At 39.0% G+C, this 17,605-nt stretch overlaps 1 protein-coding gene across 1 annotated transcript in view; it reads right to left on the reverse strand.

Moving 5' to 3' along the window:
• Window positions 1-696: 696 nt before the first annotated feature.
• LOC145991988 (E3 SUMO-protein ligase ZBED1-like) overlaps window positions 697-17,605 on the reverse strand; it is a 39,047-nt gene continuing 22,138 nt past the window's right edge. Inside the window, exon 2 of the mRNA XM_083127978.1 lies at window positions 697-3,075. Within this exon, the coding sequence (XP_082984104.1) occupies window positions 938-3,075 (2,138 nt within the window). The 3' untranslated portion in view covers window positions 697-937. The remainder of the gene's footprint in view (window positions 3,076-17,605) is intronic.

The raw sequence follows: 17,605 nt of genomic DNA on the forward strand, positions 1-17,605 counted from the left end.
TTTGGAGGTGATGTGATCAGCACCATGCTCCAGCTGGCTTCCCCCCACCCTCCAGGTGCCCATTGATTTGAGGCTAGGTGAGTCCCAGAGCCACTTATTGTGGGGACAAGGCCAGAATAATTCCTACCTTAGATCACCCACCACAGGAATTAAACCTGGGTCTGCCACGCAGCAGTCAGACATGCTACTGACTAGACCACTTTAATTTTAATGAATCATAGCAGGAGCAATTCTTATAATAAAAAGAAAACATGCCTCAATATTGTATGATGATTTTTATCATTATTTGTCTTGTCTGACAAAAATAAATACCAATTGCAGATTTTACGGTGTTCTTACTTTACCCATTACAATGGCAATTGTCTCTTGATTGTACACATGAAAATTGTGTGGAAATCTCAAAAAGAGAAATATTTCAATATTTTCTTTACATCTTTCAGTATCTGATGTGTTTCTTATTATTCTTTGCAATCAAGGGTCCCAGGTTTGATCTTATATGGAAACACAAGGCACAGTGGTTTAGTTCAAACTTTAAACTGTAGGTTCAGTCCAATTAGCCTATCAGCATAAAAATGAACTTAAAAACAAATTTTGACATGAGTACAGCAAAAGCATTCTTAACCAATAGGTGTAGAATCTGTACATTAATGTTAAAATACATATGTTATTTGAAGCAATGTGTAAAAAATACAAGTATTATATTGCCTTCACTTGAGCAGTTTAATTCAGCATGTCAATTTAACATGAAAATAACACGCGGATATATTTTGACCATATGTGTAAAACTTTGTTAAAATAAAATATGTAAGCAAGGCATGTGGACAATAGTTATTGCAGAATGTAGGATTGAACAATTGTTATCAATTCCAAGTAATTATACGCTTATATATTGTAACGAATGAATCACAAACTGGATTTTCACAGCCAAGAAATATTCTCATGTGTCTTTTTCAAAATTCACTAAGTACAAAGGTTCCTTTTTTGGAACTTCCAATTCACTTGTGTCGCAACTAGTTCCTGTGTCGTCTTCATTCCCATCCACTTCAAACCCCATTTCTTCAAGATCTGATGAAGTCAAATTTGCATTGAGAAATACAAGGTTGTGCACATGGTCAGGATGAATGGCTAACCTTAAGCGTGAGAGAATATCGCTTCCCTCTGTGAAAGCTACTTCCCGACGCACTGAGGATGCTGGTATGCACAAAAATTTTCTCGCCAGCTGAGCAAGGTATGGATATTTGGACTCGTGTATTTTCCACCATATGGTAGGTTCTTGTGAAAGTGGTGCGACTGGTTCACCAAAGTAGAGAACCATTTCTGCCATCGGATCATTGCCCCCATCGGTGGAGGCATCTTGCATTGAGTAACCAAACAGGCCTTCCAGCAGAACTTCCATCTTGGTTTTCTTTGGTGTCATTTCACCATTGCATAATGTTGATTTCCTTTTCCTATCTCCATTATTGTTCTCTGAGCTTGGTCCACTGGGAGGAGACTGCGATCGTTCCACATATTTTTCCAGTTTCTTCTTCATGATCTCCTGTAAAGTCTCTTGGGTTTTTATTCTCTGCTTGAGGGTTAGGAACAGAAGTGCTTTATGACGAGGATCTAAGGCTGATGCCAAAGCAAGTAATGATTGTCCTAATTCAGAACTTCTGATATTAAACATGTTTTCTAGTTCCTTCTGTATAATAACCTTTATGTTTTTCACTGTTAAATGATCACTAGAATTAACTTTCAGATATCTGTTTATGAGGCTAAAAATTATGGGAAGAACACAGGATAATGGTTGGAATTTCTCAACAGTAAGAGCTTCTGATGCTGTATTTAATTGCTCAAATACTGGAACAATATTTTCTAATTCTTCCCAAAAACCAACTACTGCAAGCTCTTTTTGCTTGTTAATAGGTAATGCATCCACAATAGCATTTTTATTATCGTAAATCTTTTGTAGAAAACTAAAACATGTCTTCCATTTTGCAGGAGCAACATGATGTGAGCAATTTTCAACACTTGGGCTATCTTCCGGAATATCAATTTTGAAAAGCTGAAAATGCAATTGCTCACTACCTTTTAGTAAGTCAACTATATTATAGCAAGCGTTTGAGATTTTAGAAATATCTGGAATGTTTAGCACTTTGTTCAAGCAAGAGTTGAAGGTATGAATAGTGCACTTAAGCACAGGCCACTTCAAAATATCTATACACTCGTCAAGAAGTTTTGATGGGACATACAACACTGACACTAATTGAGAGTCCGATACACCATACTCAGATAACACTTCTCGGATATCTTTCACCAATTGTTCTGCACTAATTTTACTTAAGTCTGATGGTAGTTGCATTGTTCCTAAAACCCGAGCAACATTCTCCCAAATATCAGTAAAAAAGTGAGCCGTAATAGTAAGGTACTGTCTATGAGTCTGGCAATGCTTGTCCTCCGAAGGTCCAAACCACAATTCCAGAGAAAGGGAACAAGGTTTGTGTAGTAATTCGTGCTTCAATTTCACCTTCAATGTCTGGCACAAACTTGCAGCAGCAGCTTGAACTTCTTGCTCACCCGGAAGTTGACATCCGGAGTCAAGCAGATGAAGGAACCACCGGAAGCCCTTTCCACTCACAACATCTAGTGGTAACATGTCTGTTGCACACATGATTGCCAGTTCCTTCGTTACTTTTCTGGAGCCTAGACCTAACTGCAACATGTGTGAGGGCGAATCGATGCAACTTGATGGAGAGTCATGTGTTGGCTGTCCATCCAATGCATTGTCTGATGGGTACCCTGTTGTATGGTAAGGTAACTGGGATACATTTGGAACAGTTGGGTGATAGTCACTGGCACGAGATTCGGAACGTATTTTTTGCCTGTGCTTATTTTGAAGATGGTTTCTCATTCCCGAGGTGCTTCCACCAACATAACTGAGAGTTGTCCCACACAATCTGCAAACCACACTGTTGGGTTCATGAGGATTCACAAAGAAAGTCTTCCACACTTCACTCACTTTCTCTCGTTCTTTTCTTCTTCTCATTGGTATGTGGTACATTGAGACCCACTGTCCAGGATATTGCATTTGCATGTCTGAAAATAGAAAAAACACATCTAAGTAATATTTTTGTCAATTTATGGTTATCACAAATACGTAATAAAGCTGCATTGCAACATACTGTGAATGCATGTGGAAGGAAGGGGGAGGAGGGGTCAAGGTAGTGACTTACATATTCACAATTTCTGCCATTTGTATGTGTACATATCACTGCTCTCCAGCTGTCTTTTCTCACTAGGGTTGCTCCCAGATACTTGCTTCTTCCAGGAACATTTTAACCCCTTAAGTGAGGATGGTGTACAGTGGGATCCATGAGTATTACAGTGAAAATTGTACATCACCATGTTAGTGCACTTTATTTGATCCAATAAGAGCTTCAAGAATGAAAAGAAAACTCAAAACAAGCTGTTGGCAACTTCTGCACCAGCATACATAAAAATCCATCTCTTAAAAACACACAGGATGTAAGAGAAAAATTAATGAAAATAGTCATGGACAATTTGCCGAGAATTACTAGTGGATCCCACTGTACATATTCGCCATCAGCAGTGTGTCGTTGCAGTGCGGAAGGTGTATTTAATATGCCTTGTGTTTGCTTTGACTAGATTCGACTGCAGGTAAGACATTGAGAACATGAAAATCAATTAGGTGTAGTAAAAAAAAATGTAGCAGAAGAGCAAGAAGAAGAAGTAAAAAAGAAAAAGGATTTCAAACATGATAAAAGGTAAAAAGCCTGTTGGAAAAGTTAAGACAAGTTGGCAGCTGTGCTGTCATGATATTCATTCTTTGATATCTGGATGGCAACTGATCAACGCAGCAGTGCTTACCATTCTTTATGCCAAAATCTTGTCCAGCCTCCCGAGGAATTATCAATATTTTAGTATGTTTTGTCTGTGTTTTATTAATATATTAAAAATTATTATTATTTTTATTTATGTATAAAATGAAATAATAGTTTCGATTATTACATCTGATGGTAAGAAATCTGCATTGGCATTTTGCTGTGGCAAACATGCTTCTATATCCACTTTAAGCCAACATAGTTAATTAAGAATGAGCCTACTGCTTCAAAATGGGACCCATACCACTGTAATGTACTCCCATTGGACACTGAACCACTGATCCCTTCATTGCAAGGAAATTGCATTAATCACAATAATATTTGGGAGGTGCTATAAGCACTTACATTAAAATATTCTGGTTCTTCTGCTATAGTTCTTAAGCTGTTCCTTATCTGGTAAGAGATCATTCTAAAAGCATACCATGTAAATAAAATTTCATTATTAAAATACTGTATATATGCATCTGGGGGGGGGGGGGACTGAGGTAAGTTTGCAAGGGTATTTCTCTTAGTTGCATCTACAAAATGGTATATGTGTATTCCAAACCTTGACAGTTGCAAAGATACAGTGTTCCAGCATCCATGAATGTTGATGGAATTTGGAAGGTAAGGATACAGCTCCAGACATACTGAAATGACATACTCCCTTGAAAAATAAAAAAACCCTGACATACATGCCTTTATCATGCTATGGATAAAATATAAACACAGATACAAATGTTAGTGGTTCTAGATGCCTTAAGCATACATTGTGAACATGAAAGGCTTGGAATGTATACTTATTGATCTACATCCATGAGGAAAATTAGCCTTTACGACAAACATTAAGAAATATGTGGAAAAAGAAGACTACGTTCTTTCAGACAATTGCACAATTGAAGCAGAAGAGGAAGAATATGAAGAAGAAGAGAAAAAGTTAAAAAAGAAAAAGGATTTGAATTTCGAATTTGAACATAAATTTTGGGTGCGTCAGCACTTAGGCTATTTTACACCCGATACACTATACGGGGTCCAGCCCCTTACCATAAACAAATACATAACTGTAATGCCGTATAACTAAAATCTTAAAATTTTCTGACTTTGGTTAAAAGCTAAGGCTGTAAAGTGGCACTCAGCACATATATCAACAAAATACAGGAAAACACACAGAATTATACTGACCATAAGGCCAGTTACCAGAGCCTCGTTAGTCTGCAGTCCAGGGTGTACTACGTGCAAGTGAGGTTGACAATTGGTTGTACTACGTGGAAGGTCACCCCTTACACCCCAAAAGAAAAAGGAGAAAGAGAATGTAAGTCAGATGTAAGAAAAGTTGTCTGCTATCATGTGGTGTAGTTTGTGTTTAAAACAAAATCAAAATATGGCTCAAAAATGAGGTTTGTGAGACATGGACATTGAGTTACCCTTGTTTCAAAGAATTCCACACCAGAAAGATTCATTCTGCATAAACTTGAAGTACATAAATGCTGACATGCTACATATTTTTGTTCAGAAAATTCCACACTTAAAGAGGTTAATGCTTCCATAAAGTTTCATCATGTTTAGTACATTGTAGGACTTAACACCTCTATACCTTACCTTATGCTTACATCACCACATACACATGTTGCATGGCCTATTTTGTGTTTAAGCATTAGAGAAGGGTTTCACAACTTTTGTCAAGAAGTATTCAAATTTAAGAGGGAAGCACCTGCCATTATTGTTTACACAATCTCCCTAGCACACTAAATATTTTGTTGTTTTCACACAGAAAAAATAAATGTCCGTGGTGCTCCGAATCTATGTAACATAGTTGCATACACAAGAGAAAGAGAACTGCATGTTTTTGGTGGCTTGTAGCATCAGGAAAAGGCCTCAACTAGCAGAATGTCATAATACAAGTTGTTGTTCTATGTGATGTTAAAGTCTGCTGGTTTTGTATGGCAGCACCATGTATATAAGTGTATTTTCTGATAGGAAATTGCAATATTTAGGATACCCTTATGGTGGAATCGGAGCCCGGGCCACGCTTTATGCATCAATCTTGAGTAGCAGAACACGAAGATGTACATGCTCCTTCAAGATGTTCTTAGTAATAACACACGATACACACATGTCACTTTTTGACCATTTTTGACATCTTCAAATCTCTCTGTAAGCTAGATTTTTTAAACTTATGATACGCAACTCATAGCATTGTTACGTCATCAGCTTTGACATATAATGCATTATTTAATAGGGGCATGGAAACTCATTAATGTTGCGAAACAGATGCCATAAAGTTAGTGCAATTTTGCTTATTGTGAATGACTGGAAGAGTATTGCATTTGAGTAAAATTGGGTGGAAAGTTTCAAAATAACAGACAAGATACTCGTTTTCCCCACTTTGCATAACTTACATAATTTTTGCAGAAAAAATTGAAAATCCCAGTACTTTCAGAATGAATGATTTCAAAGGACACGGATTTTGTGACCATAATAACTGTAGCAACATGAAAAGTTCCAAGCTTAAATATCGTGTAGCAAGAGACACCTTGGATGGCTGATCAGCAGGTTATGAAATTTTGGAGGGGACGGGTGGATTTCACCCCACCAATAATCTTGGCATAAAAAATCCCCCCACCAAAAATTTCCAGGGGGGGAGAGTTTTTGTTATAACAAGCAAAATATAAGGAATCACTTTTAATTTCAAATCGAAAACACAGAAAGTAGAGTGGTTGTGAGCGTTGAATGCTTTCTCTCTCTCAAGAGATCATTAACAAATCTACATCAATATGCACAATAAAAGTGAAACAAGAATGCAAGACAAAAATAACTATAAAGTCTAACTAAATAAAAACGTCTACATAATAAAACCAGTTCAACTATTTCATAATTTATTAACATCTTTAACCAGTGAGTAAAGGACTTAGTTTGCTACTTTATATTATCTGATATACATAAAAGTAACAATTAATTTATTTCTATGTAATTATAATAATAATAATATATTTTTAATTTAGTAATTTATTTTTACTTTTAATAACATTATAAATATGTATATCATGTAATTTACAAATATGTTTGTTGGGGGGGGGGGGGTTGTAGATTAAGATCTTTCTCTCCCCACCAGTCTTTAATGATTTCGCACCCTGCTGATCAGGTATTGCATTTGAGAAAAATAGGTCAAAGCATTTCAAGATGGTGGAAAAACATATATTTCTCCTTTGTTTTCAAATTCCTATGATATCCTCAATTCTTTGTTTAATCTACATTTTTGGAGATTAAAAAAAGTCTCAACAATTTAAGGGCACCACTTAAGTGTTAGTTACTGCATGCTTTTTAATGGGGGAGGATTGGATGGCCAACTGGAGCAGTATATATCACTAATGTTCAGACAACATCAACTGCCATAAAATTAGATCTTTTGATTCAAACTTTCCACAGTAATAAAACTCCGGATGCACCTGGCACGGTTGATAATGAATGACTTTTTAACCCAAGAAACTGCCTTCTCTGTTATGTATGTATGTGTGTGTGTCTATGTCTACAAATTGAATTTCCCTTATATTTAATTATGGCAGTCTCCATGGCAGAGTGGTTATCACAGCGTGCCATGATGCCAGAGGTCCCAGGTTCGAATCTCAGCCAGAGTACTCCCGCATTTTTTTCAGATATCTTTTCTCATTTTTCATTGCTATTAAAAATAAATAATGAACACTGTAACTAATGATTAATCTATGGTGTGTACGCATGTATACAAACTTTATTGGTTTTATTTTATTTTTTGTTTATATTTTTTTCATTTTTCATTGGCATAATAATGAATAAAGTAATTAATTGTTAAATGGAAGAGAAGGCATTAGAGCCTTAACTTCAACATATGAACAAAGTCATAAATAAATAAATAAATGTTCAGAAGATATATTTTATTATTTCATATTTATTAGATATTAGTTTTGAGTGTGAAAGAAATCCCATTTCTATACTCCTAAAATATGGTCGCTGCTCTGTCTGTAATGTTAAGCGTTTATTATGGGTGTAGATATTGCCATGGATTCAGCCCACACCTGTGGCCACATGTTTATAAATATCTGCACCACAATAACAACATACATGTAGAATAATTTTTAAAACTATAATATTTAATATTTTAGGATATTAATATTAGAAAAAAGCATTGCCTCTTCTTGACTCTTACAACGCAGGTTATCTAAGTGTCCCACTCCGATTTCCATGAAACTTGGAAGGTGTATAGAGGGGCCCAAAGGAACAAATACGTGTTTTTTTGTTTCGGCAAAAAAACGGTTTTAGGGGGCAAAAACTCCCCTCTAATGTCAAGATGAGGACAAATTGAAGTGGGGATCTGACCCCTGTGTCCCCTCCGATTTCCATGAAACTTGGCAGGTGTATAGAGGGGCCCAAAGGAAGAAATCCGTGTTTTTTTGTTTCGGCTAAAAAATGCTTTTCGGGGCAAAACATCCCCTCTAATGTCAAGATGAGGACAAATTGAAGTGGGGATCTGACCCCTGTGTCCCCCTCCGATTTCCATGAAACTTGGCAAGTGTGTAGAGGGGTCCAAAGGAAGAAATACGTATTATTTGTTTCAGCTAAAAAACTGTTTTAGGGGGCAAAACCTCCCCTCTAATGTCAAGATGAGGACAAATTGCAATGGGGATCTGACCCCTGTGTCCCCCTCCGATTTCCATGAAACGTAACAGGTGTATAGAGGGGCCCAAAGGAAGAAATACTTGTTTTTTACTTTTGGCTAAAAAACTGTTTTAGGGGGCAAGACCTCCCCTTTAATGTCAAGATGAGGACAAATTGAAGTGGGGATCTGACCACTGTGTCCCCCTCCGATTTCCATGAAACGTGGCAGGTGTATAGATAGGAAGAAATACGTGTTTTTTTGTTTTGGCTAAAAAAAAAATTGGCAGATACTCAAGTGGAGCATTTGAGATATGAAGTGCATGTCACTGGGACACACAGCTATCACCGACGAGACGAAGAATGGCAAATATGCCAGGCGAAAGCATACAACGTGACAAAATGCGTTACATAACACGCGATACATGCTTGACACAAATCATGTGCAACGCACCCACCACGACGTATCACCTATGGGCAGTCTGTCAGGAGATACCTCACAAGCAGAGGAGATAAGAGTAAGGAAACATGAAATGGTGCCAGGAGGCCACAGTTAAACACAATTATCAGGTGTGCTGTAGTGGGATGGTATGTATGATAAGACATCATGAATCCAAATTCCGTATGTGTGACCCCGTATATAAAGGCTCACAGATGAAAATAAGGACAATCGTTCTGTATGGAGGTACCTTGTTGAATGTAGTGAATGTGGTCACACTTTTAATACAGGCATTTAATGCCAGTAGCCCATCTCCTTTAACAGTAGAGGCATATGTCGCAGACATTATGAAGGACGTCATTGAAAGATGTACCGAAGATCCCGTTGAATTTGCTACTTCCTTGGACTTTGACCAGCAAGACGATACGTATGCACACGCTTTGGAAGATACAGATGATGACATGCAAGAAGACTATACCGACCATTGTTCATCACATACTGTATCCATTGGATATAAACGAAGAGCAGTTGACTTTTGGAGGACTGGACAGAAGCGACGTTTGTCTCTGACCACCGTGCAAAATCAGTATAAGAAGGTTACCTCAACACAGCAACTACGAAGATGGGAAGAGCAGGTACGTGCAGGAGGAACACGGAAAGAAAAGCTGTGTCAGGTTTCCAAATACGTTTTAGAAAACTTTAGTGATGCCGTGCAAGCACAGGTTCTGATTCATGATATTGATATTCGGAGATGGGGTCTGCAAGCTAAAGCTGAATTGGACATTCCTCGGTTTACAGCGTCAGGGTTTTGGCTTTGGAAATTCAAGAAAGCACATCACATCATTTCCCGGAAGGTCACCAAATTCATTTACACGCACATCTGCTGGCAAGTGGGAACTTGTTCAGAACGAACGTGACGGCTTTGTGAATACTGTTAAATGATGTATTGCACAGTACTCTCTCGGAAATGTGTTTAAGTCTGATCAAAGTGGTTTTAATTTAAAAATACACAGTGGTCGCACCCTAGCTATTAAGGGAATGAAGAAAGTGGAAACTATCGTGCAATCTGTTGCATCCACAACACACAGCTACACCATTCAACCAATTATTTCGGCCGCGGGAGAGGTGTTGTCTCCTCTCTTCGTTGTTCTGAAGGAACCTGAAGGTACCTTTGGACCCTATGTCAACCGAACACTGTTCCGTCCAGCAAATGTGTTCATTGAAGCCTCTACATCGGGGAAACTGACAACAAATCACTTTAAGACATGGCTCAAGGAGGTGTACTTCCCAAACACAGGTGATTTCGGTGCTCTGCTATTGGATTCGTGGAGTGGACATAGTGATATTGTTATGCGAGAGGTGGCACCACGGGACAAAAACATTACTCTGTTGACAATACCTAAAGGATTGACTGGCACTCTCCAACCATTAGATGTGTAAAGATGTAGGATTTGGAAAAATTTCGTGCGACTGTTTTTCGATCTTGTCCTGTTACTACACAGTGACATTAATCTCCACCTATGCAATAACATTATCAAACTACAATCACTCACACATAACCAGTTGTCCTCACCCAGGTTTCGACACGTCTTCCAATACGCACGGTATAAGAGTGGGTACCACCTCCATTTGAGAATCCGGTGGCATTCCGTTTTGGTGGTGACTGTAATCCAATATGTGATGTTTGTGGTGCAGTGCAGTAATCAGATGTGCATGGTGTAACCGAACATTATGGTTAAATCAATTTTTTTTTTAGGAGTACCATTACTGTGACGAGTATGTACATTGACACCCTGGAAGCAACAATGGGAGCGGTTTTCAATGTGATGAATGGGTGCTTGTCTTTACTTTGTGTTGGCAGATCGGTTACCATAACGTTGTTTCGTGTTACTTTCTGGTATTCATCTGTGGAACTATCCTCTTGTATCCTTGGCTATGGATATCACCTATATGATATCTAGGTCATGCTTGATATGGTTATGATTCCTGTGTGCGGTTATTTTGATGTTCCGTTACCCTGCTCTGGTCCGTCTATTGTTATGCCCATCCCTATCCGGGAACAACGGTGTCTATGAATTCGGCATCTCTCTACAATTGCACTGCGTTTGGTACCGACAATCCTACAGTTCTGTGCTGTGCGTGTTCAAATTATATGAGGTTTTGCCCCCTAAAATCGTTTTTTAGCCGAAACAAAAAACACGTATTTCTTCCTTTGGGCCCCTCTGTACACCTTCCAAGTTTCATGGAAATCGGAGGGGGACACATAAATAACCTTCCTTGTTAGAGGGAATATCCTTTGATCTAACATGTCCATATAAAACCTGTCTTAAGCCACTACCAGGGTTCAAGGGTTCGAATCCCGGTTTGGACCTGCGCGTTTGTGAGTGTCCCTTCATCAATTTCATCATATCGTCATTCATACTCATCTTCGCGATTAGTCAAAAGCGGCAGAAAATCGAAGTAAAATAAACCAAATCAAACAATTTTCCAACGGTTTTTTTTTCTTCGGGGGAATCTGCAAAAAATGTTGCATGACCTTTTCTTAAAGTTTTATTATTCTGGGAATTATGGAAAATTCGAAGTTTTGATTTGTTTTGCAAAGGCGGCCGAAGCATACTATCACCTCACCAACGATGGCCAACAAGCGTGACGACCTATATTTGAATTGACTCGCGTACATTTTTTACTTCGCGTTTTGTGCCTCTTGGCTAATTTGCGAAGATGGGGATGAGTGATGAAATGATGAAATTGATGAATGGACATTCACAAACAACCAAGCCCGACCGGGATTCGAACCCGGGACCCTTGGCGTCGCAGCGCGATGTGCTAACCACTTGGCCACTAAGTGTGGCCACGTCTTGTATGTAGGTACGTTCGCATGCATAACCTTCGGCCACGTCGTGGACGCAATCACGTTATAGATGGGGTTCCTCAATGATCTTAATGACTTTGAAAATATCTGCATGTTGTATTGGATGAAGGGGAACAAGTGTATAAGTTAGCTAATTTGAAAAGTTTAGAAATTAACTTTATGTGTGTACCCTAATATTGTACAAATATTCAACACTTTATTGTCTATTTTCATAATAATAAACTGAGTAAATATTGTCCGTTTCAAAATAGTTAGATATTTCATATAAACGAATTGAATAGCGACACTATATTAGAAAAGCAGTATTTACGTCTTTTGTCATTTTCACATTTTTAAACGTAATTTAAAAGTAATTGTTTTCCGTCATTCCCATCAAATTCCTACCTCTCCTCCTCTGCAATAAATTTTGATGCTTATGTTTTGAAATTCGATAAGTCTAGCATAATTCCCTTACAGTAGTTTTCGCGGTGAAAATAAACTTTCTTTAAGTTCCCTAGCAACGTCCGTTTCCATGGACAACAACAAGCACGCCAAGCTCTAAAGGATTGCCTCTTATTATACCCCTAAACATTTAGTTAAAACAAGCACGATGTAGATATTTTCGCATTGAGTATAACAATATATGCGTAATTGTATCTGAGTCTTCTTATGTAGATATCACCCTTGTTTCAGGCACCTTTTCAAAAGCAGGAGTTCATTCATCTGTGTGTGATCTGTGAGAAATATACCTAGGTAATATATTGAAGGAAACAGTGTAAGAAAAAGAGAAAAGCCATGGAAACGGTTGCTAAGGACGTGAAAAGGTCATTTTCACCCTTAAAAAAGGGCCAAATAAGGGATTTCTTAATTTTTTCGGTCTTTTGGGACGATTTCATGGGGGGTCGTAATCGGGCATTTTTGGCCTCAGGGGCTTCCTTCATGGAGAACATTTATGTCAGTCAGTCAGTCAGTGGTGGGATAGGGGCTTTATATACGTATATTGGATGATTGGATTTGATTTCTGTTGCTTAGCGTCGCTTTTCTGCCTCTTTTAACTAATAGTGACATGATGAAGTTCATGAAGGCACACTCGCAAAGAACACCCATGCCAAGCCCATGATTTGAACCCAGGACCCCTGGTGTCGTAAAGCGTTGTACAGGGTGAGTTAAAAGTCCATGACCACCCCTTATAAAATGAAAGGGAGTGCAGCAATTGGTCATGGTAGTAATATGTTAGGCCTAGGGTGAAATTTTTTGGTGCATGTCATGACAACGTCCGCCATCTTGGTGACAATCATCTTGGATCCAACTTCATTTCTTTAAATGGGAAGGGGGCATGTAGGGTATGGTTTTGGGCTAGAATTTCACAATTGGAATAAAAACTGTATAGTATAAATAAGAACTATTATTATTATTATTATTATAAACTTATATTAATAAACTATTTATTTATTGATTGATTTGCTTTATTTTACTTCACTTTTTGTGCCACTTTTGGCTAATTTGCGAAGATGGGGATGAGTTATGATGTGATGAAATTGATGAATGGACACTCACAAATATTCATGCCCAGGCCGGGATTAGAACCCGGGACCCCTGGCGTCATAGCGCGATGTACTAACTATTTTTTTAGAACAATCTGTCATCTTCATAATATTTATTCTTCAGAATTCAAGCAAACTGCAAATTACGTTTGCTCTGTTAGTGTTTCCCCGCGAAACTTTGTGAATTTAGTTTAACAACTTGTCATAATTTGTAATAGTCGAGTAGATGAAGACACAAGGCCATCATCTACACGATTAATTGGTTAATACATTGGTTATAAATCATACATGACTTTGTCTACCTGTCTACATTAGTCGTGGCGCGTGGTAATCTGTGTGCTAAACATCCAGTTTCCTTTTTTTCAAAATGAAAATTCTCCATCCCACAAAGTTTGCAAGAAAATTTTATCTAGGGCATTCATATATCCCTCGTAACTTAGTGGTAAGCGCTCTAGCTTTGGAGCGAGAGATCCCGGTCCCGGTGGGAACCCCACAAAATCTGGTAAGAAAGTCAGTCATTGTGCTTTTAAGACATGAGCCCACCTTAGTGGTCAAGGTAGCTGAGCGGTCAACCCCACCGAAAGTTCCTGGTTCAAATCCTGGCCTGGGCTTCAGTGTTTAATTTCATTTTATTGTGAGTATCCATAAATTTATGGGCATGGGTGTTTCTTTCTGAGTGTTCCTTCTTCAATTTCGTCTAACCATCATTCATGCACATCGTTACAATTTGTCTACAGGGGCAGAACAATGACGCAAAGTACGTACGTTTGAGAACAGTCAATCATTTGCCTCTTACTTATGACTGCACAGCACTCAGTTTGCAAGATTTTTATTCATTCTGTTTTCATTTGGGGTTTTCGAGGTGTGCAATTCGCAACACAGGATTGGTGTCCATCTTTATTTACTTCCTTATAGGGTAATATTCGAAGCACTTCAGATTTTAAACAGCGCTCGTAGCACTCTCGTGAAAAAATAAAGGGCAAATTTACAATTTCCTACCTCAAATTTGTCTCTTCAATAAGATTTCGCTACTTCTTGTCGTAAGGAAACATGGAAAATAAGTGTCAGGTTTTCTAAATTATATTTTAGTAGTTTCAACATATACTTGCGGACAGATTTATTTTTCAGAAGAAACAAACGAATGTAATAAAAAAATTACACAAGCATATTTCACTTCAGGCCCGCTTCCAGAATTTATCTCCAGGGTGGGGGGAAGATCACGCGTTATCAGCAGGGGCTTTATAAAGTAAGTCCATTTTCAAAAGTTTAACAGTATTATGTGTGTGGGGGGAGGGGGTTATTAAGTTAATATAGGACACAGAAAATGTAGAAATATCATGCAACGAATAAAGTTCTTTTATCAATATCTTGCACACACCGCTTGTTCCCACTCGTAGTTGAGGCCAAGAGAATATTCTAATGACTTCCCGCTACTTTCACTTCGGGTCGTAAATCACATGAACGAATGTGATATTTGTTCTTTTTATTCTCTGAATTTAAGTTTATCAAGTCTTGAGCAAAATAATATCTGCTATCTACGCTTCCATACACGCTCGTCGCTGCAAACAAATTTTATAATGCAGTTTTTATCAAATTTCAGAGGGGGCTGAGTCCCCATGGCCCCTGCCTGGCTACGGCCCTGGTTCACTATCTAAGCAGGCATATATTTTCTGCGGCGACCTTTCATCCTTCTGACGTCAAACTTTACAGCTCTATCCATTTCCAAAAGGGGCTTCATGAACAGACTTCTCAAGGGAGGCGGTGAGCAGGTCAACGGCTCTTGATTGAATTGATTGATTGAATTGGTGTTTTAAGTCCACTTTATTCACAGTAAGGCTAATCGGGACTGGACCTACAGTTTAAAGTGGGATCCGAACCACTATGTGCCTCCACCGAGTATCGAACCCGGGCCCCCTTGATTACAAGGCGACGACGCTGCCACTGTCAACGGCTCTTGGGTCGGTATATTCCCCTCAGATGAATAGAAATAAAGATCTGGAGATATTTTATTTTTATTTCCTGAGAAACCCTCACAGAGAAGGGGCGGGCGTTTGCCGATATTTCCAAATCTACAACTATGCCAAAGGTGCCAAATAGTTTCAAGTCAATGAAATCATTCTCTACCTTCCTTGTCATTCTTATTTGGGACAGTAGTGCGTGCGAGTGTTTAGAATCGCGATTATGGGAAATGAAATGTCTAGGGAACGGGACAAATTTCCTAAATTTTAAGGCCGAGTCTGCTGCCACGCATGTGTCAACAGTAAGAAAAGCGTCAAATTTGTTCCTGCCACGTAATTCGTCTGCTTAGAGGATGTTACAAATCTTAAGAACAGATGAAGACGAGAAAAATGCAAGTTTATGACTAGTGGGAATGAATGTACAGGTAATTTAGAACTTTTTTTTTTTTTAGAAAGCATTTAGCGATATTATTTTAATGCTAACAGAACCTACCCTAACTACGAGAGCAGTTAGGTTTATTATTAGAAGAATGCTAAGTTACCTAACCTTAAAACATTTTTGTGTACGTAATCGCTAAAACTTCACAGTACGTGTTAGAGACGTAATTGCATATATAGCATGATGAAATCACGATAAAACAAAAGACTGAATCTGCTGCCACGCGCATCTCTCTTTTGAGGTTACAGCAGAAAAAGAACGTCACAGTAGACACTACCAAATTTTAATCAGGATTCCAAAAGGCTATAAAAAAGGAAAGAAAGGGGGGGTTTAAAATGCCAGAAGAGCGCCTTCGAAAAATTGTTACTACCTCTAAATACAGTTTGCTTCAAATTCCGCCACGATCGATAAACGAAAATAATGGCCAAATCCTGGTGTTTAGTGTTAGTGATATAGTCGCAGCTGTGAATGCCAGTGGCAGAGGTGATCTTAAATTTAGCCAGATGGTAATGTAGGAACAAATTGCGAGGAAGAGTGTATTTTATCTTTTGCACTGGATGATAGATTAGTTCTGCTTCTGCTTCACCTGAGTCTAGAAGCCTAGACTCAAGTGAGTGACCGTCGGTTTTAAACAATACATTTACGGTACATGGCTGCAAACACAAATTATATTTTTTCTAGGGCTTATAGCGCAGAAACAAGGTCTCAATCAGCAAAAGTCATTAAGAAAAGTTGTTTGCCTTGATGTCACCTTCCTCTATACAGGGAGTCAAATTTTAGATTTCATTGGTGATAAAAGGGGATACTACGAACACGCACGTGGGTATAATATTAGATAATACGAGGGAAGATCGGAAAGTAACGCACAATATTTTTTCCTCCCCAGGTATTGCAGCTGGAATGCTGAAATTACACGACGAGAGAGTTTGAACTTTGCACCACAGAGGGTATTTTTTTTCCTGTGCAGCTCTAGCGAGAGAAGCCTGAACTACGAAACAAACATGGCGCGCATGTTACTGTCGTCCACGTGTGAAGAGCAGCGAAGTGTGGTTCGATTTTTGTGGGCCAAAGGGCATACACCGAGTGAAATTCACAGGGACTTGCGTGGCGTGTAGGGGGACGACTGTCTGGACCGTAGCAATGTCTCCAGGTGGTGTGCATTCTTTCAAGAGGGCCGTGTGAACCTTAGTGATTCGCCACGCTCCGGGCGGCCGGTTACAGCTTCAACTCCGCAGAATATCCGCGCCATTGAGGCAGCAATTGCGAACGACCGGCGTGCGCACCTGCGAACCTTATCGCATACGTTCAACTTTTCCTATGGTGTGGCGTACGACATTGTTCACGACACGTTGAAATTCCGTAAAGTTAGTGCTAGCTGGGTGCCTAAGAACCTGACAGACCACCACAAGGGCCAGCGAATGATGACAAGCATGGATCACTTAACGCGTTACGCCGCAGAAGGCCATGACTTTCTGAAAGGAATTGTCACTGGTGATGAGTCGTGGGCGCCTCTATGGAGTGGAAACATGCTGGTTCCTCAGTACGAAAAAAGTTCAAAGTGACTCAATATGCAAGGAAAGTGCTTGTGACAGTGTTCTGGGACATGTTTGGTGTGTTATTGGTGGACTTTGATGAACACGGGACCACTGTGAATGCTGCAGCCTACATTAAAACTTTGGTTAAGTTGCGTCGTGCCCTTCGTGACAAACGCCGCAACATTCATGCTGATGGTGTCAAACTTCTTCATGAAAATGCCCGTCCCCATGTTGCTGCTAATGTTCGTAAGAAACTCACCGAATTTGGGTGGTAGGTGCTCCAGCATCCATCATACAGTCCGGACCTGGCACCGTCGGACTTTCATCTGTTTGGTTCCATGAAGAAATTCCTG

The sequence above is a fragment of the Lepisma saccharinum genome, chromosome 9 (assembly GCF_977018435.1).
Source record: "Lepisma saccharinum chromosome 9, izLepSacc3.1, whole genome shotgun sequence".
Lineage (NCBI taxonomy): Eukaryota > Metazoa > Arthropoda > Insecta > Zygentoma > Lepismatidae > Lepisma > Lepisma saccharinum.